Below are 23,359 nucleotides of genomic sequence, written 5' to 3'. Positions count from 1 at the left end.
TTTTGGGGGCGCGTGGTTGGCGCTAGTCCTTATCGTCCTCTTCTTTCATCTTCGTGAATGGCTTTCGTTCTGGGGGTAGGCCTGTTCTGCCTGTGGTTGTTTGTTCAGAAAGGCTTCGCGCAGGGACTCCGTTTCAAGACAACTGCACCTCTGAACTCTACTCAGCAACTGTTCGGATCCTCATACGTTGTTTGCCATCCGTCTTACGATTGGGTTAGTAACCTCCAACGGTCTTTGGTTCGGGGATGAACGAAGTCGTTCCCTTAGGCAAAGAACTCGTTAGGCCAGAATCCGTGCCTGGTAAGTGACGGCGCTCTTGCCTACATTGCTTGCCGATCACTGGTTGCTTTGCTAGGTAGCGGCGTGGTTGACTGGAGTTTGTGATGGTATGCTCCTCGAGGCTTCCTTTGTTACATTGCTTACCCTTTGTTCAAGGATTTGGGGAAGTCTGGAGTCTATCCCCGAGTTGCGTGCCGTATGCTGCCCCTCTGGGGAACAGCCTCGGCCCTCCATCAAAGTGTACGTCCCGTACCGCGTCCCTGGCCATCGTTCAATCACTCAAAGTTTGGCATTTAAAAGGCAAATGTTCCTCTGTCACCTACAATTTGATTAGCGCGTGCGCTGGCTGCCAGGGAGAGCCCTACCTCACGTAAGTCCTGTGCACGGTACCACGTATGAGGCCCATAAACAGCCTAATTGTTGCAGGTGGGGAAATTATGCTTCTAATTGCTCTACTTCTAACACCACGGAAGGAGAGTGCGTTAGATAAACACTATCTGAAATAAAATGGGTCTAACTCTATTCTTCCGCTCATCTCAAGCATCCTCTCCTCAATCCCTAATGATACCCGCATCCCATCTTGGGCCTATCTCTTGCCAAGCCAAAACAACCATTGGTACGTCTACTCTTTCGGTGAGGAATGCTCCGTTCATCGGAGGTTTGACATCAACCTTTTTTTCCAGGTACAATGCCCCGCTATCCAAAAAGACTGGAAGTGCGTACTTTTGCTGCAGTCTGCGAACACAGGCCGATAATAATACCCTGATCATCCTTTATTCGCCCAGGGGCGCCAGAGAATCAGAGACTAATCAACCCCACTGGAGTCTTCGACTACAATCCCCCTAAAGCCTCTTGCTCTGGTGGACCTAAGGACGATTCGGGTGGAGGTGGTAAGGGTATGAAAAAAACTACAATCATAGGGATTGCTGTCGGCGGGGCGGCTGGCGTCATAATTATTGGGACCGCCGCTTATGTTGTTCGCACCAGGAGCAGATCAGCAGCTAGAAAGACTCCTCCAACGGCTACCAATGGTCTACGAACTTCCGCAGGATTTGGAGCGATCGCAGGTCGCGATACAGGTGACTTTGTGGGTTCAGCGGGTGGAGTGGTTCAGGTGCCATCGGCGGCTCACGGGGTTAGTACGGCGGTTGGGATGGCTGGAAATCGTGCGCCATTTGCTTTCGGAGGTGCCCCAGTGGCGGCGCCGGTTGTCAGGACATTTGCAGAATCAGGGTTTGGCGTCACCGAGAATCCCAATGTTTTCACTTCCATAGGGCCGGGCACAGGCACAGCAGCCGCTCCCAGAACGAGAGCCTCTATTAGCTCTGCCCGTACCTATGCATCTAGAACTGCAACTTCACCTGTCACTGCAGCCTCATTTTATCCTCCTGAAGTGGCAAACGCCACTAATGCAGGGTCATTGTCACCCACTCAATCTCCATCTTACTTGAGTGATTCAGCGCCCCGATCGCCAGAGAGGTAATAACAAAGTCCTGATCGCTCCATCCTCTCTAGTGCTAACTTCTCCATCTAGCGCCAGCCCTGGCCTCTCGTCCCCCCAGCCTTTCCTCCCACGAACCCAAATCCACCATATTCGGACGGTAATGAGTCTCAACCCAATCAAGGTCTGCCGTATTACGCGACCTACTTCACTGAAGCCTACGAAACAAACTGAGGTTTCGAAATTGGTTTGTGGCACGCATTCATGTTTCCTTGTTTGACCTCTGCTGCTGTTTTTGCATCGTCTGTTCAGTATTCTGGGGAAAATGCAATCTGCATTATTCGTCTACACAAAACAATCGCCTTCAACTCGAGCGACGCAGAAGGTCATCGGCTAGGTTACTAGGGCAGGTTGTTTCCGCTGATGTCAGGAGGATTTCATCGCTTTGCTCGCCGAGTATGCATGCATACCTGAGTTGAACGGGGCCCATGTTTTCGGAAAGCTCGTAATCTCAAAGCACAAAATACATAACACCAATGAATGAATCTTGCATGCCCTTTCTTCCTCCCGCTCACCAGCATCTTGCGTTCCGAAAACAACCCCCCTTGTTTTCTCACGAGACTCTTGACTCCTTGAAATCCCTTTTTGGTGGCTCCCAGATAAATTTCCTTGGAATTCTGTTGAAGAAGACGTGAAAGGGTAGTTGGTGTCTCTCCCTAAACCAATTATAAACTCTGCAGTTCACCCTTAACCAATATATAGCGACCCAACCTCACCGAAAAGTCCTACCACGTTCATGGAGTCCATTTGCTGTCGCCCTGAAGGCCAACATTATTTTCCCCTTCCGAAACGGAATCTGTTCGTCCGTTGACTGCGCGTGCGCTGGCTGTCAGGCATGAAGTCCGTTCAAAGCCAGATGATCATTGTAGATCCCTTCTGGTGAAAGAGCGATCAAGCATGATATCATCCAACTTTCGAAACTGTTTTCTCTACCCTGTACAAGGTGCTCAAACCACTTGCAGTGTTTGTAACCGGGTTTGGACTGATCAATTGCCAAGCTAATCAGAAGTTGGTTATGCTCAATCCTTCGGCATCGAGTTCTGCGGGGTCCGACGATCACCCATCGTCGCTAGGTGCAGTGGGAGATTGCTATACGGCGGTAATGGTGCATACCGGCGGGTGCCACTGCACGAGTCAGAGTTCAGTTTAGCTGGAGCGAGTGCAGCATCCAGCCTTGGTCTCTCCGTGCGATCGGATGCGGAAGCAGCTGCTGCGCATAGGGCCCCTATCCACCATCGGCCATAAAGCCATTGGTGCTTCTGGAGTCGACACTAATGTTCGTTTTCCACCTGGGCTCGGAAGCTTCCCCACCTCTGGGAGGGCTGACGAGGCAAGGGGGTAGCAACTTAGTTTGCGCGTCCCCGGGTTCGGGAGCAGGGTGGGGACCAACGCGGAGGTGCTTCCAGTGGTACTGGAGAAACAGGAGCCGTTAGGTTTCGTTGGCTCACTCAAGAATAAACTAAACGATCAATAGTCGGTTTATTTCCCCGACGAATTGACAAGCGTAAGCAACGGAGCTACTGCCAACGTCGATGTTCCGCTGGTTGTTTGAGTGCCCAGATCCCCCGGTGGGGTAATGTCCAAGGCCGGAGTGCCAGGCGTTCATCAACGTTGATTAACTGCTGCTGAGCAAAATTTCCGTCCATTTTTCTCTCTCTCCTGGATTGGAGCCTTCTACATGTAAATGGATCGTATTCGCATGATCCACCCTGTCGGAGCTTGTGCTAATATCGGAACAACTTTGCTAGAGCCCGGAGAACGAGTTGGCAGCACAATGGTGATGTTGCCTTTCCTATTCCCTAGTTTGGCTGCTACTGCTTTTGTGTCGGCAAACGTGTAGATGGAGATGCAAAGATCCTTGGCAGGGAGATGATCCTGCCTAATAATAGGCGTGCATGCACTGAGCCCAAGAAGCGTGCAAATATAGGACTCGTGATCTATCTATACGAAGGGTTCAAGAACACGTTATCGTGCAGAGTAGTCATGTGACGCTGATCTTGGCGGAGTGTGCGAAGAATTAATAATCTGAATGAATTGCTTAATCAACTCATGCCTGCTTATTTAAGCTCCACTCATGCACCCACCCAGAGATAGATGGAGACCCGAACGAATCGGTTCACTGCCGGTTGGGAGTTATAGGAGAATCCATGATCTGTGGAAGAAGGGCTATAGCAGAAGGAACATGTATGATCAGTTAGAGAAAATTAATTAGCAACCCTTTCACTTGAAAAAGGGAGGTGAGGCCCAGACACGGGCCGCACTCCCAAATGACGTGCTTTTGCGCCATCGTTTTTGGTGCCTCTTCCCTCAAGTGGGACAGGAGCGGGTGACGCCATCTATGCTACCGCCGAATGGATGTGATAAACCTTATCTCCTCACCCCATTTATCTTTATTGTTATAGCAAAAAACAAAATAAAATCGACAACTTCCTCGCTCCTTGTGCGCAACCACGGGCGGATTAATATCGTTCCCTCGTTACGAGTCGGAAGCGACAAGCGATGCTGAAAATGCCTCGTTACTCAATTGATTACCGATCTGTACACGTGACTTACGCACAGCTCAATATACTCCCTCTTTTTTTCAGACCCTCCGTTTCTTGCATCGACGACTGGCACAGCCAGTGTCTAACACAAGCTATTCGTCGCACAAATCTCCATCGAAAACGAACTATTCCTTCGCCCTCATCCAAGAGGAAGATGGTTTCCACAGGTTCCATGATTCAAGGCCTGAATCTTATACAACGCGCGTCACCTACACCTCCGTCTGACTCCCAGGATCTACTCCCGGAATCCCCGCATTTCTCCAGCGACCTTGAAGCCCAATTGTTCCTTTGGTCTACCGTCGACTTTGCCTCTAACGAACCAGATCGAGAAACCGATCCTAACGAGTACGATGTGAGACATTATGATGATACGGACGAAGCCGATGCTAAACCTACTCCGAACGAGGCAGGAGGGAGAGGAGAAGGAGTGACCGAACTTACAATTGATCCTGCCACGCTCATCACCACTCAAACTGATAAAAACGACGACAACTCCAACTCTCAAACTTCAAAGCTGTCGTCGGATCATCATCACCCACACAACTCGACCGGATTGGATTATTTTCAATTTTTGGCGGGGTTAGGCATCGATCCTTTCCAAGATCCTACGGTGCTAAATAATGCTGTCGGGGCTGGCGCCAGCGCCGGTAATTTCCCCAATATCTTTGCCTCTTCGACTAGGAGTCTTCCTCCCGGGGTGGCGAATCGCGCTGTCATCATCGATCCGGCTCTAGCCGCACTCTCGTCGCCTTCTAATCATCTAGCTTCCTCACCTACGAGTTCTTCCCCGTATACCACTCATACCATTCCGAACTCGAATACATCAGAGCAACCCTCTTCCAAGAAACCCCGTGTATCGGGTGCCTCAGTCTCGTCCAGCAGCACCGCTTCTTCCCCAACTGCACACAGTCCAAACCTCACAACCCCTTTAACACCAACCGAAGATAAACGCCGCCGGAACACAGCCGCTTCAGCTCGATTCCGTGCCAAAAAGAAGGAACGTGAGTTAGCAATGGATAAGCACGCGAAGGAACTTGAGGGAAAAGTCAGTAATCTAGAGAGGGAGTGCGAGAGTTTGAGAAGGGAGAATGGATGGCTCAGAGGGTTAGTGGTGGGCGTCGCGGGGGGAGTGGGGGGTTTAGGCGCTGTTGGATTGCCAGGGGGCATGGATGCGGAGGTTCAAGCGAAATTACGCTCACAGGATCAGCAGCAAATTCCACAACGGGATAAGGGAACCTCTTTGAACACTGCATCAAATGTGAATGCGGGGAAGAGAACTAGGGAAACCATTGAAGACGATGCTTGATTTAGCACTTGTTTTTTATGGATCAGAAAACTATTACTTCTTCTTCCTCCCCTTTTTCGACACATCAAATAGAAAATTTTTTTCTTGTATTCCCCTTCCAGTGACTTTTTATCTCCCCCACGTTCCCCGGATCCCTTCCCTCTTTCCTCTTCCGAACATTTCTATCTCTTTTTTTTTTTTACCCGATGTCTTGGTTGCCGTGCACATGCATGGGTGCATTTTGGACCTTGATTGGCGATGCGCATAGATTGGATGTTGGACTTAACATGTATGTGATGAACGCGAACAGTGCTTCCACACTTCAACGTCGACCGGCTAATCTGAAATGAAATGGGTCATGGAATTGTGGAGAACAGGATCGAATCTCGCAGATAAATTGATGTGCGCACGGCGCATATATGTGCAGTACATGCCCGCGCAGTCTATAATCGACCTTGTACGCGTCTTCACCGGGGGTGTAGCTCGTTGGGGATGGCATGTTTGGACGACCCTATAAGGCAATTTGCGCTGAGCCTCTTATATAGTGTGTTGGCCGCAAACACTACACAGCCAGTTCAACATCTTCTCTTTAATCTCCCATTTGTTCTTCCTCATGAATTAAGTAGGTGCATGGTAGGATCCCAGCTTTTATCAAGGTCAGCTGCATCACGAACGGCTATACAACATGCACGTATCCGTACCTCATGCAGTATGTACTGTTACTTCAGTTCTTTCAATCTCCTAGCTCCCTCTCCCCATTAGATAGTGAAGTAATATCAGTATTGTGTGTGTGTGTGTACTCTCTCTCTTATTACCCCGCGGCCTCGTTGTCATATCAGTATCGTTGCCTTCCCTGATCCCCTCTTGAGTCCCCCGCATCAAAAACGCTGCAAGCAAGCTCCCCCCGGGCCAACCTTTAACCTAACTTCCCTAAGCCTATCTCCCGGCATCTTGGTAACAATTAATGCCGATGCCGATTCCTAAGTCTCAAAAATATTGAGAACCCTGTAATAGTCCGGGATACAATACTGCACAAGTAATACATGTGCCATGCGCCGCATGCAAGGTCCCGGTTACATACGGTTAACTACGGCGCATACTGTGTTGCATGCTGTGCAATGCATCTGCATCCTTTTGCTCCCACGGAGTCTGGGGAATGACTCGGAGCTAGTTAGTGCCTGACTGGTTGAAAGAAGCCAGCCGTGGCTCCCCCATGATTCGCGCATTCTTTTCGCAGCCATTGCAACAGGGCCTTGGTACAAAAGAAAAAAAAGCGGCGCCGGTGCCGATTTGGATGAATTCAATGGACAAGTGGGTCATGTGATCTTCCCTATTTGGGAAATTGGGGGTCGGTCATCATTGACCGGATTTGTGTTCAACACATTTGCTGCCATTTAGATAGTCACATGACCTCTATGGTCATTCATTTTTTCATTTTTTGCACCCTATACATACAGACTCTGTGCCTTAAACAGGCTCTTCGATCGCGCGCGCAGGGGCGAATCCGGACATATTGGTAACTAGAATTCATTTTTTTTTACGACGCTGATTCGCCGGGGGCGGCCATTAGATGTACCCCCTCTACTTTAGTAGAGGCTGGGATCCTACCCCCCCAAGTGTTGTCGACGAAACTGATAGGAGATTTTGGCTCGGAGTCCATTAGTCGTCCACCCGATCCCCCGATGCGTTCATGGAGGCCCATGAGACCTCTTTATTGTTTCTTCAGTAAGATGGGAGAGATTGTTGTTATGACTTTGCTCGATATGGGCATAGCGCGCGCTCGGCAGCTAGTGCAACTCGCAACATAGCGAGGGACTAAAAGACAAAAGGACCCACTAAATTATCATTAGCTGTGTATGCATGGTACTTAGAGTATTATGACAACGCTGCGCTTACAGATCAAGCAGCGCACAGACATGTCGAGGGAGGATGCTTGCGCATGTGGGATATGTTGCCAAAACGCGCTCATGATCTGGATAAGTTGGATTCCAACTGAGATAGAAGTGGAGCACGTTGCAAGTGTTATCAACTTCAAGTGCCCGACCATGCATGATCATACGGCTTGATGACTCGATCGTTATTCCCTTGACCCACTCGCTGTCGGCGAGGTGCCACTTGATCCTAGGGAAAGGGAAATTGGGTTCGGTTTTATGTAATGATAAACTGTCCGCTAACTTGCCTGCATCCAGAAAAAAACTTATTGCGCTCCCATGATGAGCAATGGGATTCGGAAGACCGTGATGAAACGTATGTAGGCAGGTTCCTAGCCTTTGCGTGCCCAACATCAGCGCTTACCGCCCCCCCCTTCGGTTACGAAGCGGCCACGCCAGAGTCCGCACGATCATCCCACTCGCAGTAAACAGGCCAGGACTTAATGTCACAATTATGTACTTAGCCATGCCATTGCGCAGGCTAGCTGATGTCAGGTCCGTACGGTGGAGTCGACCAAATGCCTTGTGACTCTGAGCATCTTAGTGGCTCGCACGTGTGTTGTTGCGCCTAAAATATATAATCCATTATCAAGTTGTCCACCAGCAAAAAGGCTAAAGCTCTTAGACGAAGATCGACGATCTCCTCGTGGAGTGACGGAGCTGACATCGCGGTCCCGATTTCTCAAAGTCGTCAATGCTACCTACGGCTGATTGGTGTCTCCCCCCCCCCCTTAGCTAAAAATGGCGACATTTGTGCCACGTAGTTGAAGTTCAAGGACAACATGAAGGAATGAGCTGCTTTGGGGAAAATACTCGTAGCCGACACCGTGGCCGAGGCAATTTTAGCTATAAAATCTTACGATGGGCGTCATCGGAAGAGGCAAAGCCGTGAGATTATGAAAAAATGGTAATGAATAAATAAATATGCAGGAAGACTGCAGCGCGCTATACCCCCTGACGGACTTGGAACTGTACTGAATGGCTCATTAGTTCGCGGTTCTTACGCCGTGCTGATTGTGGGAATGTGTGATCCTGGTCATGGAACTCACCACATGTTATTGTGGCCCACAGCGGTGCCGCTACACCGAAGACACAAGCGAACCTCACAATGCAAAAATTGATTCTAATGTCCACACGTCTGACACCGTTGATCATCGTATTTGAACGCGTGTGACTCACTGGAGCCATCGAGAGGACCATTGTAGGGGAAGGGAAGACCAGGGAATCAGCAACAAGGGATCCTCAAGATGAACACGGGTAAGCGAAGTGTTGCCTCGGATGCAGATGCTATGTGCTCAAGCGACCCCCAGTCAAGCAGTGGGGCTAAGGAAGAACTCAAATGGCCCAGTATGAACGACTCTACATATATGTTTCGAAGCATTAATGCCCCTATATCCCGTGGCGTAGGACTATCGAGAGGATATTCGATTCCTTGTATCGAAAGACTAGAACGCTTCAGGGCTAGGGTGTGACACAATCCAGACAATGTAGACCCACACGATGTTCCTTGTGAAGGCCAGAGCTTGATCGTCTGGTCCTGGAGTGGCTTCGGTAGTTCTGAAAGAGAGATCCTTCTGTCGACTGCATTTTGCACTAAATTAGCGCTTCCATCTTTTTGCTGTAAAGTCTTGAATATAACGCCATTCCACTCGGACTACCTTCTGTGGAAGGGTGCAATCCTGGTCGATTGACAATCAGTGGTTAGCAGACAAACTGTCAGTCAAGGTATCGCCAGTTGGGGCGACTTCGTGGGTATTCTAAGAGCATGCTGTTTCCGCCAGCGAGCGCGACGAATACGGGCTGAAATGTGCTGACCAAGAGGCCAACGTGAACCGCAAACGCCTTATTATTCCCCTGAACCCTGGTCAATTCTGGTGATGTAGAGTGAGCCGCAACACTAGGCGATGGCCCATAGGCATGGACGTATGTGGTCGGCCTGTATGCAGGAACCATCCTTACGGCTGAGGTCAATCTCGACCGCGTTTCCCAAAAACACGTAGGGAGGACTTGAAACAATGGGTGCCACGAGGCAATAAATTATTGATGGCGCAAGCGCGTTGGGTTCAAGTCCATGTCGAGTGGCGTGCTGACATCTGTGCTGCGTGGGAATGCCGGAACGGGGCCATTTAGTGTCTCACTTATTATGTATGTAATTGGTCGGTGCACATGATTCCCTTCCAAGATCAGAATGGGACGCCGATCGCAATCAATCCGCCTCATGTCAACCGCTGGTTTGCAGATATGTTACCAATTGGCGGTGACGCAATCCTGATGACAGTTCATCGCGCAGGCCGTACTTGCAAGAACGCCAGCGACTCTTAGGGGATCAGTAGAAGAATCCACGGGTGCGCAGTGCGCGGGTCCCGGTTTCATCGATCAGGTGGGTTCTGCACCTCATCTTAGGGATACTCAGAAGTGAACAAGGCATTTCGCAGCAGGGATCAAACGGACAAGAACTGGATATTAGTTTCATGCGTGAGACTACGATAAAATGGGAGCGGATAAACAAACGGATGCCGCGAAAACGACGCAAGTTTATGGGGACCATAGATAATGCCCCTTTCACGGTATAAATATGCAGGAAGACTGCAGCGCGCTGTACCCCCTTGATGGACTTGGAGTGGCTCATTAGTCCGCTGCTCTACTCCGTGCCAATTGGGACTCGAGGAGCCGGTTCGAGTCATCACCGGCTGCACACGCGCTGGTGTGCTTGCCTGCTTCTAGTCACTCGTTGGTTCGGAAGTCTGGCGGTGAGATGAACGGGGTGATGAGACGATGTGGGAGTGCGGGGTTTTGTGACACTACGCTTACCGAACCGATTCTCAGGTGGAGACCCTAATAACAGAACCTCCCCATTCTGGACGTCCGAGTCAGTCGTTGGCCTTTCAGTGGCAGACAAGTAGAAAACGTACGTTGGACCCGTCATTATCGGGAGAACCATTACCGGGAACATCCACATCCCCACTCTGTGGAGATATAGGACTAAGGGCTATGCCCTCGTCGGGACTGCCCCGTGGTGTAATGCGGAGGACCAATATTAGAAATGATAAATAATGTACCTGCACAGGCAACATCATGTTTCCCCGTGTATTAATGTCGAAGATAAGGGAAAACTAACCGGTCCTGACAAAGCCGACATCAAATCCATGACAAGTGGATTGGGCTAGTGGTGAAGGATGGAAATAAGCTGGTCCGGGAGCTCTTGTCAGATGATGTCTCACCCAAAAGAGGAGGAGAAGTCCTCTTGAGAGTTGTACCGGGAGAACCAGGAGGAAAACAAGAATCTTGAGAGTTATTTAATACAGTGTGACGTTCGGAAAGTGACAAGTATAAGCCTTTACGTACACAACGCTGCCTCCATTTGAATAATGTTTGCTTCAACAAATCATCAGAAGATGGTTGTCGCAGCCCTCTGCTAATAATTCGCCCTTGTTCTACATGCCAGAGGAGGAAGAGAGTGGTGGCGAAACTTATGAGCAGGCAGAGGGTGTCGGTGAACATGGCTATCGCCATTATACGATTCCGTCGTTGATTGTGTGAACTGACGAGGGGGGAACGGAAACTGTAGTAAAGGGTCATCACGATGAGTAAAGCAAAAAACTTACGGCCCTTGCTCCGTTAAAATTACTCCATAAATAGACAGTGCTGTTGAAGGTGTTAAGCGAAGGGAACGTGTGAGACACAATAGCGCCCACCGAACTCAGCTCCACAGAGAAAAATTGTGACCACCAAACAAAATAAGACAGTTGGGCGGGTAAATCGGCGGCAGCTCACGCATTCACAGATTGACCGTAAGGCTCTGGCCGTCTACGGCATTAGACTCTAGAGTGGATGATGGAAATGGCGAAGACCTTGCCTGAAGCTTAGGAATACTGAGGGCAAACACAATCAGAGTGGGAACATAGTCAATGGTCAGAATTATACTACTCACAGTGAAATCCGCTGATTGTTGGAGCAGAGACTAAAAGAATGCAGCTTCGAAGTATCTTTGCAGCCATTTCGTCAACCGAATTGTCTGGAACATAGGTCGAGGTAATGACCGAAGCCTCAATATTCTGGTACAACAGCATACTGACAGGTCCAGAGATGTTTGGTTATGAGAAGCTCCCCACTAACTATGTGAGAATGAATGCATATCAATTGATGTGATCCTGGTCATGGAACTCACCAATCTGTACCACATGCAGCGGCATGAGTAAAATAGCAAAAATGACGAAACCCCGCAGAGCGGGACGGTGGTTCGGTGAATATATAATGGTCCACAGAAGTGCCGTTGGGGCACCGGAAATACAAGTGAGGATAGTGAGCCCCACAATGCAAAGAGCGATGCTAATGTCCACACGTCAGACACGGTTGATCATTGTATTTGAACCCGTGTGACTTACTGGCCTGCCGCCATCATCATCGAGAGGAATATTGTAGGGGAAGGGAAGTCAGCAACGAGGGATCCTCAAGACGAACACGGTGAGCAAAGTGTTGCCTCGGATGCAAATGCTATGTGCTGAAGCGACCCCGGTCAAGCATGCTTCGAATCTCATCACGCAATTTCTTTTCTGCCACACCAATTGGCGCTGCTCACACGATCCTGGGCTGGCGTGCGGCGTGCGGCGTGCGGCATGCCCCTTGAATGGATTTATCACGAACCACGGAATGGGTTATTTCTGCCACTTGGACATCCAGAAGATCAGGACTGGGCATTCCAAGTCCACGAAGTAAACGGGTTGCGCGAGAACAAGCACTATTCAACTTGTCAGAATGTCTTCACCCGATTGATTTCCCCCCTACACCAGTGACGCTGCGGTACTATATTTCAGATCAGCAGCAGAGGAGCGCGCACGCGATATCTGGCCTGTAGGTCTCCCATGTACAGTCAAAGCGAGCGGCATCCATGAACCCAAAGATGTGATGTTGGATAGAAGAAATTAGCAGGAGCGACGAAAACATTTACGGGGTATGTATTTCCTCCATCGTTTAGTATTTGGATTGATACCGTCAAGTCTAGACCTCTTTAGCCAAGATTTCGTGCATGCTGACGCACAACACGTTTCAGCGTGTATCGTTACGCGCTGGTATGCCCGAAGAAATCAAGGTTCGCGTCACTGTACATTTCGCACAACGTCAGCTAAAGAGGTAAGTAGGCGCAATGCCTACTTCGAGGCGCGACCCACAGGAAGACGCTGCTAACTCTCAGTTTGTTGACAGGATTCAGGCGTCGACAGCGTTAGATAGAAATCCATCCTCGGCCGAAGGTGCGCAATGTGGCTTTGATTTTAATTACAGTGAGTAGGTGATGTGGCCCAACAGTACGGTGATAACATTGGAGTTTGGACTTGATACTACAGAGATCGGTACAGACGTCTAATATGCTGGATAGAAAGGGTATATGGGAATTACTCGAGAGAGGTGTAGCTGAGAAGGGCACTGAGCGCTGCTGAACAATCAGGCTAATTCGACAAATCGGCTCGATGATCCCAACGTTTTGAGCTGGAGTAGGAAGACTCAGCCTATACAGCTAGGACATCAAGGTTTCCAGAATTCCATGGCGCATACAGTATGAGGCGCTGCGATTGGTCCGTTCGGAATGCAGTGTTGCGTTTGGTCTAGGCCGGATTGCCAGGGGCACCACTTCAAACAAACAGATGAGTCATTGACAACATTTTGGATGTGAAGCGAGCTTTCTCTCATCGTTCTAATCGACGGAACCTTGAAGTCCGCAGAGATAATCAGGCAGGACAGTAGGCTGGAGCAGCCTCTATAGATAGAGCATGACAGAACAATTACTACCCGCGCCGGCATTCTGAATGCCAGCCCTCGGCGAACGCCGCTTTCAGTTCCCAGTCATCCCTTATGCCCTGCTGGCTGCACGCATCCCTGTAGTCTTTTTTCCGGGCTGCTTATGGCTCTTCCCTTTTTGGCTACGACGATCCACTTTATCAGGCTGTTGAGTCTTGGTTTTCGTTCTTTGTTATTGCACAATTCTTGCAAGTAATACCCACTGGAAGCACCGGCTGTCTGTAAACTTATATTATCCGAGAAAGTTTTCCAGGAGGTATTACTATTGCATTCGAGACCTCAACACCGTCTCCTCTCGCCTAACAGATCAATTTTCTCCAAACTCGCGTCGACATTTCATCATATGAACCTTTCTTGTCTCGGCGCAGTTCCACACTGACACATAAGCACTGCTGATGCACCATGCACTTAAACTTACTCTCTTTGGTGGTCCTCTCAGTCTTGGACCTCGTCTTCGGGCTTATGCGTTAACCACACTGGATTCTGCCTTCTGCATCTTGCACCTTGCCGAGACATTCGCTGCATTTTAATATGGACCACGTTCCATTGAACGCCCATGAGAAATTAAGAACGTAACACCCGGCGCACATCCCAGGGAAATGAACATTAGGGACGCTGCGAAACCAGGTCACCATGTCCATAGGCTAGAAACCATACATCTGAGTGATGTTCCAAAAACCCACGCGAAGGATGGCGGATAACATACCACATCTCGAATAGCCAAACTCTGCAAATCAATAATCACCACAAATTGTAAAACCCTCTTCCCTCCCGTCACACCGCTTTGATGAAACAAATCGGCAATGTGTAACCTAGCAAGTTCGTGCATCGAAAGAACTTGGTTTTTTAGTCCTTCCACAGTCTGCCCTGAGAAATATCAGCGGAAGAGGCAAAGCCGTGAGATTATGAAAAAATGGTAGTGAATAAACAAATGTATGCTGCGAAAACGGCGCAGTGGGAAGTTTATGGAGACCATTTTTGATGTATACATAATGCCCCTATGAAGACTGCAGCGCGCTATACCCCCTTGACGGACTTGGGACTGTACTGAATGGCTCATTAGTTTTCGCGGTTCTACGCCGTGCTGATTGTGGAAATGTGTGATCCTGGTCATGGAACTTACCACATGTTATTGTGGCCCACAGCGGTGCCGCTACACCGAAGACACAAATGAGCCTCACAATGCAAAGAGTGATTCTAATGTCCACACGTCTGACACCGTTGATTATATTTGAACGCGTGTGACTCACTGGAGCGCCGTCATCGCCATCGAGAGGAATATTGTAGGGGAAGGGAACACCAGGAAGTCAGCAACGAGGGATCCTCAAGATGAACACGGTGAGCGAAGTGTTGCCTTGGATGGAGATGCTATGTGCTCAAGCGACCCCCAGTCAAGCAGTGGGCTAAGGAAGAACTCAAATGGCCTAGTATAAACGACTCTACATATATGTTTCGGAGCATTAATATCCCGTGGCGCAGGACTATCGAGAGGATATTCGATTCCTTGTATCGAAAGACTAGAACGCTTCAGGGCTAGGGTGTGACCCAACCCAGACAATGTAGACCCACACGATGTTCCTTGTGCTTGATCGTCTGGTCCTGGAGTGGCGTCGGTAGTTCTGAAAGAGGGATCCTACCCGGACTACCTGTGGAAGGGTGCAGTCCTGGTCGATTGACAATCAGTGGTTAGCAGACAAACTGTCAGTCAGAGTATCGCCAGTTGGGGAAACGTCGTGGGTATTCTAAGAGCATGCTGTTTCCGCCAGCGAGCGCGACGAATACGGGTTGAACTGTGCTCGCCAATAGGTCAACGTGAACCGCAAACACCTTATTATTCCCCCGAATCCGGGTCAATTCTGGTGATGTAGAGTGAGCAGCAACACTAGGCGATGGCCCATAGGCATGGGCGTATGTGGTCGGCCTATATGCAGGAACCATCCTTACGGCGGAGGTCAATCTCGACCGCATTTCCCAAAAACACTCTCCTTCAGGACTTGAAACAGTGGGTGCCACGAGGCAATAAATTATTGATGGCGCAAGCGCGTTGGGTTCAAGTCCATGTCGAGTGGCGTGCTGACATCTGTGCTGCGTGGGAATAGCCGGAACGGGGCCACTTAGTGTCTCACTTCACGGAACCATTAATTGGTCGGTGCACACATGATTCTCTTCCAAGATCGGAATGGGACGCCGATCGCAATCAATCCGCCTCATGTCAACCGCTGGCTTGCTGATATGTTACCAATTGGCGGTGACGCAATCCTGATGACAGTTGGAAGGCGGACTGTTCCCCATCGCGCGGGCCGTACTTGCAAGAACGCCAGCGACTCTTAGTAGAAGAATCCACGGGTGCGCAGTGCGCGGGTCCTGGTTTCATCGATCAGGTGGGTTCTACACATCCTAGGGATGCTCAGCAGTGAATAAGGCATTTCGCAACAGGGATCAGACGGATGAGAAGTAAATATTAGTTTCATGCGTGAGACTACGATAAAATTGGAGTGGATAAACAAACGGATGCCGCGAAAACGGCGCAAGTTTATGGGGACCATAGATAATGCCCCTTTCACGGTATAAATATGCAGGAAGACTGCAGCGCGCTATACCCCCTTGATGGACTTGGAGTGGCTCATTAGTTCGCTGCTCTACTCCGTGCCAATTGGGACTCGAGGAGCCGGTTCGAGTCATCACCGGCTGCACACGCGCTGGTGTTCTTGCCTGCTCTTAGTCATTTGTTGGTTCGGAAGTCTGGCGGTGAGATGAACGGGGTGATGAGACGATGTGGGAGTGTGAGATTCTGTGACACTGCGCTTACCGAACCGATTTTCAGGTGGAGACCCTAATAACAGAACCTCCCCATTCTGGACGTCCGAGTCAGTCGTTGGCCTTTCAGTGGCAGTCAAGTAGAAAACGTACGTTGGACCCGTCATTATCGGGAGAACCATTGCCGGGAACATCTACATCCCCACTCTGTGGAGAAATAGGACTAAGGGCTATGCCCTCGTCGGGACTGCCCCGTGGTGTAATGCGGAGGACCAATATTAGAAATGATAAATAATGTACCTGCACAGGCAACATCATGTTTCCCCGTGTATTAATGTCGAAGATAAGGGAAAACTAACCGGTCCTGACAAAGCCGACATCAAATCCATGACAAGTGGATTGGGCTAGTGGTGAAGGATGGAAATAAGCTGGTCCGGGAGCTCTTGTCAGATGATGTCTCACCCAAAAGAGGAGGAGAAGTCCTCTTGAGAGTTGTACCGGGAGAACCAGGAGGAAAACAAGAATCTTGAGAGTTATTTAATACAGTGTGACGTTCGGAAAGTGACAAGTATAAGCCTTTACGTACACAACGCCGCCTCCATTTGAATAATGTTTGCTTCAACAAATCATCAGAAGATGGTTGTCGCAGCCCTCTGCTAATAATTCGCCGTTGTTCTACATGCCAGAGGAGGAAGAGAGTGGTGGCGAAACTTATGAGCAGGCAGAGGGTGTCGGTGAACATGGCTATCGCCATTATACGATTTCGTCGTTGATTGTGTGAACTGACGGCGAGGGGACGGGAACTGTAGTATGAGATCATCACGATGAGCAAAGCAAAAAAAAACTTACGGCCCTTGGTCCGCTAAAATCACTCCATAAATAGACAGTGCTGTTGAAGGTGTTGAGCGAAGGAAACGTGTGAGACACAATAGCGCCCACCGGACTCAGCTCCACAGAGAAAAATTGTGACCACCAAACAAAATAAGACAGTTGGGCGTGTGACCGGCGGCAGCTCACGCATTCACAGATTGACCGTAAGGCTCTGGCCGTCTACAGCATTAGACTCTAGAGTGGATGATGAAATGGCGAAGACCTTGCCTGAAGCTTAGGAATACTGAGGGCAAACACAATCAGAGTGGGAACATAGTCAATGGTCAGAATTATACTACTCACAGTGAAATCCGCTGATTGTTGGAGCAGAGGCTAAAAGAATGCAGCTTCGGAGTATCTTTGCAGCCATTTCGTCAACCGAATTGTCTGGAACATAGATCGAGGTAATGACCGAAGCCTCAATATTCTGGTACAACAGCATACTGACAGGTCCAGAGATGTTTGGTTATGAGAAGCTCCCCACTAACTATGTGAGAATGAATGTATATCAATTGATGTGATCCTGGTCATGGAACTTACCAATTTGTACCACATGCAGTGGCATGAGTAAAATAGCAAAAATGACGAAACCCCGCAGAGCGGGACGGTGATTTGGTGAGAATATTATGGTCCACAGAAGTGCCACTGGGGCACTGGAGATACAAGTGAGGATAGTGAGCCCCACAATGCAAAGAGCGATGCTAATGTCCACACGTCAGACACGGTTGATCATCGTATTTGAACCCGTGTGACTCACTAGCCTGCCGCCATCGTCATCGAGAGGAATATTGTAGGGAGGAAGTCAGCAACAAGGGATCCTCAAGGCGAACACGGTGAGCAAAGTGTTGCCTCGGATGCAAATGCTATGTGCTGAAGCGACCCCGGTCAAGCATCCTTCGAATCTCATCACGCAATTTCTTTTCTGCCACGCCAGTTGGCGCTGCTCACACAATCCTGGGCTGGCGTGTGGCATGCGGCGTGTTCCGGAATGGGTTGTTTCTGCCACTTTGGACATCCAGAAGATCAGGACTGGGCATTCCAAGTCCACGAAGTAAACGGGTTGCGCGAGAACAAGCACTATTCACCTCGTCAAAATGTCTTCACCCGATTGATTTTCCCCCTACACCAGTGACGCTGCGGTACTATATTTCAGATCAGCAGCAGAGGAGCGCGCACGCGATATCTGGCCTGTAGGTCTCCCATCTACAGCCAAAGCGAGCGGCATTCATGAATCCAAAGATGTGATGTTGAATAGAAGAAATTAGCAGGAGCGACGAAAACATTTACGGGGTATGTATTTCCTCCATCGTTTAGTATTTGGATTGATACCGTCAAGTCTCGACCTCTTTAGCCAAGATTTCGTGCATGCTAACGCACAACACATTTCAGCGTGTATCGTTACGCGCTGGTATGCCCGAAGAAATCAAGGTTCGCGTCACTGTACATTTCGCACAACGACGGCTAAAGAGGTAAGTAGGCGCAATGCCTACTTCGAGGCGCGACCCACAGGAAGACGCTGCTAACTCTCTGTTTGTTGACAGGATTCAGGCGTCAACGGCGTTAGATAGAAATCCATCCTCGGCCGAAGGTGCGCAATGTGGCTTTGATTTTAATTACAGTGAGTAGGTGATGTGGCCCAACAGTACGGTGATAACATTGGAGTCTGGACTTGATACTACAGAGATCGGTACAGACGTCTAATATGCTGGAAAGAAAGGGCATACGGGAATTACTCGAGAGAGGTGTAGCTGAGAAGGGCACTGAGCGCTGCTGAACAATCAGGCTAATTCGACAAATCGGCTCGATGATCCCAACGTTTCGAGCTGGAGCAGGAAGACTCAGCCTATACAGCTAGGACATCAAGGTTTCCAGACTTCCATGGCGCATACAGTATGAGGCGCTGCGATTGGTCCGTTCGGAATGCAGTGTTGCGTTTGGTTTAGGCCGGATTGCCAGGGGCACCACTTCAAACAAACAGATGAGTCATTGACGACATTTTGGATGTGAAGCGAGCTTTCTCTCATCATTCTAATCGACGGAACCTTAAAGTCCGCAGAGATAATCAGGCATGACAGTAGGCTGGAGCAGCCTCTATAGATAGAGCATGACAGAACAATTACTACCCGCGCGGCATTCTGAATGCCAGCCCTCGGCGAACGCCGCTTTCAGTTCCCAGTCATCCCTTGTGCCTTGCTGGCTGCACGCATCCCTGTAGTATGGTTTCGGGCTGCTTATGGCTCTTCCCTTTTTGGCTACGACGATCCACTTTATCAGGCTGTTGAGTCTTGGTTATCGTTCTTTGTTATTGCACAATTCTTGCAAGTAATACCCACTGGAAGCACCGGCTGTCTGTAAACTTATATTATCCGGAGAGAAAGTTTTCCAGGAGGTATTACTATTGCATTCGAGACATCAACACGTCTCCTCTCACCTAACAGATCAATTTCCTCCAAACTCGCGTCGACATTTCATCATATGAACGCTTCTTGTCTCGGCGCAGTTCCGCACTGACACATAAGCACTGCTGATGCACCATGCACTTAAACTTACTCTCTTTGGTGGTTCTCTCAGTCTTGGACCTCGCCTTCGGGCTTATGCGTTAACCACACTGGATTCTGCCTTCTGCATCTTGCACCTTGCCGAGACTTTCGCTGCATTTTACTGCCACATAAAAAAGCTTTCATCAATTCTAACTCCTTATTATATTTACTTTTACATACGACGAACAGCGTTGACGTAGTCAGACCACCTGAGTATGCTAGGACGTACGACACATCGGTGTAAGGACTCGGGTTAGCCCGACGTTTCCGGAGTATCTATAACCGTATCATAAGGCATACGGCAAGCGTGGCAGGTCGGTCCATTTCGAGCATGCATTACGATCTGAGCCCGACACACTTGGCAAAGAACATGGCCGCATGGTGCGCCAGTCGTTGGGGCTCTGTGTCCATTTCTTCGAAACATATAGGGCACTCCAACGTATTGGGTTTGTCTTCGAGTGACCGCAACACTGTCCTGACGAATGGGATTCCAAGCAGTCTATGATTGGGAACTATGGGCCATGGTGATTCTTGATGGCGGTCGCGCCAGGTATTCATCCACCTGGAAAGATGCCTCCAAATCACCATGGAGTATCGAATAAGACCATCAAGCATTTTTCAAGTGCTTGCAAAAATAATAAGATAACCGCAAAGAATTGCGTTGGCGACGATCAACAAAACCAGACATCCTGTAGCCGTACGAACAAGGAGACCCCAGCCCGATGAGAATGGCGACATCCCAGAGGGAGGTTTCTATCACAAGCAGGAGTACAGGGCCAACAGCACCAAGAAGCCTTTGGTACGGTAACTCTTTGTTCTTGCAGCTCGTGATCAACGCTATGAAGTTGCAGCCTTGCCGTCCTTCGTGTGTTTGCTCCTCGTTATCACCGATGAGGCTCATGCTGTTCGGTTAACAGTAGATTCTTCGATGCCCGTGATGCTATCGTCCAGGCTGACCGAATCCTTACTGGAGGCAAGAACCAGTGTGAGCTTTGGATTGGATTCAGTCAGCGTGAATTGGTATGTTGCTATCATTGCGCGATAACATATCCGTGTACTAAGTCTGGTCTACCATAGGGTCCTGATGCAACCATTATTGGCTCCACTCCTTGGGGTAGAGGTGTCCGCACTGATGTAAGTTCGCAAAATTTAGCTCATTAATGATCGCTCAACATCCTTCCTTTCAAGGATTTCGACATTCCCCTGGTGTTTGCAACAAGTAGAGTCAATCGGCGATGGATACAAGATGTCGAATTATACATACATTACAGTACTACCATGGGTCGTCTAGAGCTTCTTTAAACTATTGGTACTACCATTCTATGTGGCACTTCAGCGTCTTACAAATTTCTGTGTGGATCCTCATTATCCGTGTACATTAGGATCTGGGTTGGGTTGGTTTCATGTTGTCAGCACCACAGTGTGCTGTCATTGCTGTTTTGCGTCCGCAGAACGCGGTTAAACGGATTTGGATCGTTGCACCCCCACTGCTACGGATCTAGCTCGCTGCAAGTCCGAACCAGTTTTTGCTTGTGTAAACAGTACTGGTCAAAGCCGGACGCGCGGACTTCCGTGTGCTCTACATATATGTTTCGAAGCATTAATGCCCCTATATCCCGTGGCGTAGGACTATCGAGAGGATATTCGATTCCTTGTATCGAAAGACTAGAACGCTTCAGGGCTAGGGTGTGACCCAACCAGACAATGTAGACCCACACGATGTTCCTTGTGAAGCCCAGAGCTTGATCGTCTGGTCCTGGAGTGGCTTCGGTAGTTCTGAAAGAGAGATCCTACCCGGACTACCTGTGGAAGGGTGCAGTCCTGGTCGATTGACAATCAGTGGTTAGCAGACAAACTGTCAGTCAGAGTATCGCCAGTTGGGGCAACTTCGTGGGTATTCTAAGAGCATGCTGTTTCCGCCAGCGAGCGCGACGAATACGGGCTGAACTGTGCTCGCCAATAGGTCAACGTGAACCGCAAACATCTTATTATTCCCCTGAACCGGGTCAATTCTGGCGATGCAGAGTGAGCAGCAACACTAGGCGATGGCCACAGGCATGGGCGTATGTGGTCGGCCTATATGCAGGAACCATCCTTGCGGCGGAGGTCAATCTCAACCGCGTTTCCCAAAAACACTCTCCTTCAGGACTTGAAACAATGGGTGCCACGAGGCAATAAATTATTGATGGCGCAAGCGCGTTGGGTTCAAGTCCATGTCGAGTGGCGTGCTGATCTGTGCTGCGTGGGAATAGCCGGAACGGGATGTGCCACACCATTGAATTTCCCTTCCAAGATGGGACGCCGATCGCAATCAATCCGCCTCATGTCAACCGCTGGCTTGCTGATATGTTACCAATTGGCGGTGACGCAATCCTGATGACAGTTGGGAGGCGGACTGTTCCCTATCGCGCGGGCCGTACTTGCAAGAACGCCAGCGACTCTTAGGGGATCAGTAGAAGAATCCACGGGTGCGCAGTGCGCGGGTCCGGTTTCATCGATCAGGTAGGTTCCACACCTCATCCTAGGGATGCTCAGCAGTGAATAACAACAGGGATCAAACGAATGAGAAGTAAATATTAGTTTCATGGGATAAACAAATGGATGACGCGAAAACGGCGCAAGTTTATGAGGATCATAGATAATGCCCCTTTCACAGTATAAATATGCAGGAAAACTGCAGCGCGCTATACCCCCTGGACTTGGAGTGGCTCATTAGTCCGCTGCTCTACTCCGTGCCAATTGGGACTCGAGCCGGTTCGAGTTATCACCGGCTGCACACGCGCTGGTGTTCTTGCCTGCTCTTGGTTACTTGTTGGTTCGGAAGTCTGGCGGTAAGATGAACGGGGTGATGAGACGATGGGGAGCGCTGGGTATTGTGCTCTACGCTTACCGAACCGATTTTCAGGTGGAGACCCTGATAAAAGAATCTCCCCATTCTGGACGTCCGAGTCAGTCGTTAGCCCTTCAGTGGCAGTCATCAAGTAGAAAACGTACGTTGGACCCGCCATGAACGGGAGAACCATCACCGGGAGCATCCACATCCCCACTCGGTGGAGATATAGGACTAAGGGCTACGCCCTCGTCGGGACTGCCCCGTGGTGTAATGCGGAGGACCAATATTAGAAGTGATAGATAATGTACCTGCACAGGCAACATCAGATTTCCGCATGTTTCCGCGTGTATTAATGTCGAACATAAAGGAACACTAACCGGTCCTGACAAAGCCGACATCAAATCCATGACAAGTGGATTGGGCTGTGGTGAAGGATCGAAATAAGCTGGTCCGCGAGCTCTTGTCAGATGATGTCTCACCCAAAAGAGGAGGAGAAATCCTCTTGAGAGTTGTACCGGGAGAACGAGGAGGAAAGCAAGAATCTTGAGAGTTATTTAATACAGTGTGGCGTTTGGAAAGTGACAAGTATAGGTCTTTACGTACACAACGCTGCCTCCATTTGAATAATGTTTGCTTCAACAATCATCAGAAGATGGTTGTCGCAGCCCTCTGCTAATAATTCGCCGTTGTTCTACATGCCAGAGGAGGAAGAGAGTGGTGGCGAAACTAATGAGCAGGCAGAGGGTGTCTGTGAACATGGCTATCGCCATTATACGATTCCGTCGTTGATTGTGTGAACTGACGGCGGGGGGGCGGAACTGTAGTATGAGATCATCACGATGAGCAAAGCAAAAAAAAACTTACGGCCCTTGGTCCGCTAAAATTACTCCATAAATAGACAGTGCTGTTGAAAGTGTTAAGCAAAGGAAACGTGTGAGACAATAGCGCCCACCGGACTCAGCTCCACAGAGAAAAATTGTGACCACCAAACAAAATAAGACAGTTGGGCGTGTGATTCGGCGGCAGC

General features: G+C 49.4%; 13 protein-coding genes across 13 annotated transcripts; 4 read left to right on the top strand and 9 right to left on the bottom strand.

Annotated features, from left to right (window-relative positions):
* The first annotated feature begins 705 nt into the window (after positions 1 to 705).
* Positions 706 to 2,195, top strand: EI90DRAFT_3156522 (uncharacterized protein). The gene is made up of 6 exons (XM_039066060.1): positions 706 to 756; positions 821 to 895; positions 963 to 994; positions 1,065 to 1,758; positions 1,814 to 1,967; positions 2,033 to 2,195. Exons 4-6 carry the CDS (start codon positions 1,178 to 1,180, stop codon positions 2,123 to 2,125), a joined length of 828 nt encoding a protein of 275 aa, XP_038912999.1. The 5' UTR covers positions 706 to 756; positions 821 to 895; positions 963 to 994; positions 1,065 to 1,177; the 3' UTR covers positions 2,126 to 2,195.
* A 2,018-nt stretch (positions 2,196 to 4,213) lies between these two features.
* EI90DRAFT_3069861 (uncharacterized protein) lies at positions 4,214 to 5,987 on the top strand. The gene has a single exon (XM_039061189.1). It carries the CDS (start codon positions 4,478 to 4,480, stop codon positions 5,627 to 5,629), a length of 1,152 nt encoding a protein of 383 aa, XP_038912998.1. The 5' UTR covers positions 4,214 to 4,477; the 3' UTR covers positions 5,630 to 5,987.
* Positions 5,988 to 6,036: 49 nt separating this feature from the next.
* Positions 6,037 to 6,536, top strand: EI90DRAFT_3069859 (uncharacterized protein). The gene has a single exon (XM_039061188.1). The coding sequence runs from the start codon at positions 6,101 to 6,103 to the stop codon at positions 6,368 to 6,370; it is 270 nt and encodes an 89-aa protein (XP_038912997.1). The 5' UTR covers positions 6,037 to 6,100; the 3' UTR covers positions 6,371 to 6,536.
* A 689-nt stretch (positions 6,537 to 7,225) lies between these two features.
* On the bottom strand, positions 7,226 to 8,141 carry EI90DRAFT_1910206 (uncharacterized protein). The gene is made up of 3 exons (XM_039052323.1): positions 7,784 to 8,141; positions 7,505 to 7,729; positions 7,226 to 7,443 (listed from the first exon to the last, which is right to left on the bottom strand). Exons 1-3 carry the CDS (start codon positions 7,891 to 7,893, stop codon positions 7,320 to 7,322), a joined length of 459 nt encoding a protein of 152 aa, XP_038912996.1. The 5' UTR covers positions 7,894 to 8,141; the 3' UTR covers positions 7,226 to 7,319.
* Positions 8,142 to 8,457: 316 nt separating this feature from the next.
* EI90DRAFT_3069853 (uncharacterized protein) lies at positions 8,458 to 9,047 on the bottom strand (the record flags this gene model as incomplete). The annotated part of the gene is made up of 1 exon (XM_039061187.1): positions 8,458 to 9,047. A coding segment is annotated over exon 1 (151 nt), but the record flags the coding sequence as incomplete, so codon positions are not given.
* Positions 9,048 to 10,535: 1,488 nt separating this feature from the next.
* On the bottom strand, positions 10,536 to 11,523 carry EI90DRAFT_3069843 (uncharacterized protein). The gene is made up of 5 exons (XM_039061186.1): positions 11,471 to 11,523; positions 11,396 to 11,411; positions 11,235 to 11,338; positions 10,885 to 11,184; positions 10,536 to 10,823 (listed from the first exon to the last, which is right to left on the bottom strand). The coding sequence occupies exons 4-5, from the start codon at positions 11,116 to 11,118 to the stop codon at positions 10,653 to 10,655; spliced, it is 405 nt and encodes a 134-aa protein (XP_038912994.1). The 5' UTR covers positions 11,119 to 11,184; positions 11,235 to 11,338; positions 11,396 to 11,411; positions 11,471 to 11,523; the 3' UTR covers positions 10,536 to 10,652.
* EI90DRAFT_3069837 (uncharacterized protein) lies at positions 10,657 to 12,069 on the bottom strand. The gene is made up of 9 exons (XM_039061185.1): positions 11,925 to 12,069; positions 11,708 to 11,868; positions 11,616 to 11,654; positions 11,471 to 11,554; positions 11,396 to 11,411; positions 11,235 to 11,338; positions 10,885 to 11,184; positions 10,761 to 10,823; positions 10,657 to 10,702 (listed from the first exon to the last, which is right to left on the bottom strand). Exons 1-7 carry the CDS (start codon positions 11,942 to 11,944, stop codon positions 11,141 to 11,143), a joined length of 468 nt encoding a protein of 155 aa, XP_038912993.1. The 5' UTR covers positions 11,945 to 12,069; the 3' UTR covers positions 10,657 to 10,702; positions 10,761 to 10,823; positions 10,885 to 11,140.
* A 703-nt stretch (positions 12,070 to 12,772) lies between these two features.
* On the bottom strand, positions 12,773 to 13,332 carry EI90DRAFT_3069822 (uncharacterized protein). The gene has a single exon (XM_039061184.1). It carries the CDS (start codon positions 13,222 to 13,224, stop codon positions 13,060 to 13,062), a length of 165 nt encoding a protein of 54 aa, XP_038912992.1. The 5' UTR covers positions 13,225 to 13,332; the 3' UTR covers positions 12,773 to 13,059.
* A 2,626-nt stretch (positions 13,333 to 15,958) lies between these two features.
* EI90DRAFT_3018537 (uncharacterized protein) lies at positions 15,959 to 16,831 on the bottom strand (the record flags this gene model as incomplete). The annotated part of the gene is made up of 6 exons (XM_039057238.1): positions 15,959 to 16,020; positions 16,142 to 16,187; positions 16,243 to 16,389; positions 16,449 to 16,493; positions 16,552 to 16,614; positions 16,676 to 16,831. The coding sequence occupies 6 exons, from the start codon at positions 16,829 to 16,831 to the stop codon at positions 15,959 to 15,961; spliced, it is 519 nt and encodes a 172-aa protein (XP_038912991.1).
* A 279-nt stretch (positions 16,832 to 17,110) lies between these two features.
* EI90DRAFT_3127777 (uncharacterized protein) lies at positions 17,111 to 17,736 on the bottom strand (the record flags this gene model as incomplete). The annotated part of the gene is made up of 5 exons (XM_039064036.1): positions 17,111 to 17,187; positions 17,263 to 17,346; positions 17,408 to 17,446; positions 17,500 to 17,660; positions 17,717 to 17,736. The coding sequence occupies 5 exons, from the start codon at positions 17,734 to 17,736 to the stop codon at positions 17,111 to 17,113; spliced, it is 381 nt and encodes a 126-aa protein (XP_038912990.1).
* A 949-nt stretch (positions 17,737 to 18,685) lies between these two features.
* EI90DRAFT_3069796 (uncharacterized protein) lies at positions 18,686 to 19,075 on the bottom strand. Its single transcript, XM_039061183.1, has one exon. It carries the CDS (start codon positions 18,984 to 18,986, stop codon positions 18,819 to 18,821), a length of 168 nt encoding a protein of 55 aa, XP_038912989.1. The 5' UTR covers positions 18,987 to 19,075; the 3' UTR covers positions 18,686 to 18,818.
* Positions 19,076 to 19,916: 841 nt separating this feature from the next.
* EI90DRAFT_3069780 (uncharacterized protein) lies at positions 19,917 to 21,003 on the top strand. The gene is made up of 6 exons (XM_039061182.1): positions 19,917 to 19,938; positions 19,998 to 20,159; positions 20,195 to 20,298; positions 20,417 to 20,519; positions 20,577 to 20,633; positions 20,688 to 21,003. Exons 2-6 carry the CDS (start codon positions 20,034 to 20,036, stop codon positions 20,799 to 20,801), a joined length of 504 nt encoding a protein of 167 aa, XP_038912988.1. The 5' UTR covers positions 19,917 to 19,938; positions 19,998 to 20,033; the 3' UTR covers positions 20,802 to 21,003.
* A 1,054-nt stretch (positions 21,004 to 22,057) lies between these two features.
* EI90DRAFT_3069765 (uncharacterized protein) lies at positions 22,058 to 23,354 on the bottom strand. Its single transcript, XM_039061181.1, has 9 exons — positions 23,285 to 23,354; positions 23,197 to 23,236; positions 23,028 to 23,130; positions 22,936 to 22,965; positions 22,812 to 22,874; positions 22,710 to 22,754; positions 22,494 to 22,640; positions 22,395 to 22,435; positions 22,058 to 22,365 (listed from the first exon to the last, which is right to left on the bottom strand). The coding sequence occupies exons 3-9, from the start codon at positions 23,100 to 23,102 to the stop codon at positions 22,305 to 22,307; spliced, it is 462 nt and encodes a 153-aa protein (XP_038912987.1). The 5' UTR covers positions 23,103 to 23,130; positions 23,197 to 23,236; positions 23,285 to 23,354; the 3' UTR covers positions 22,058 to 22,304.
* Between the last annotated feature and the right edge of the window lie 5 nt (positions 23,355 to 23,359).

This window comes from Cantharellus anzutake (genome assembly GCF_015039405.1).
Source record: "Cantharellus anzutake strain C23 chromosome Unknown EI90scaffold_45, whole genome shotgun sequence".
In the NCBI taxonomy this organism is placed as follows: Eukaryota; Fungi; Basidiomycota; class Agaricomycetes; order Cantharellales; family Hydnaceae; genus Cantharellus; species Cantharellus anzutake.
The sequence above is the reverse complement of the archived record's forward strand: the minus strand, read 5'-3'. Positions and strand labels throughout refer to the sequence as shown.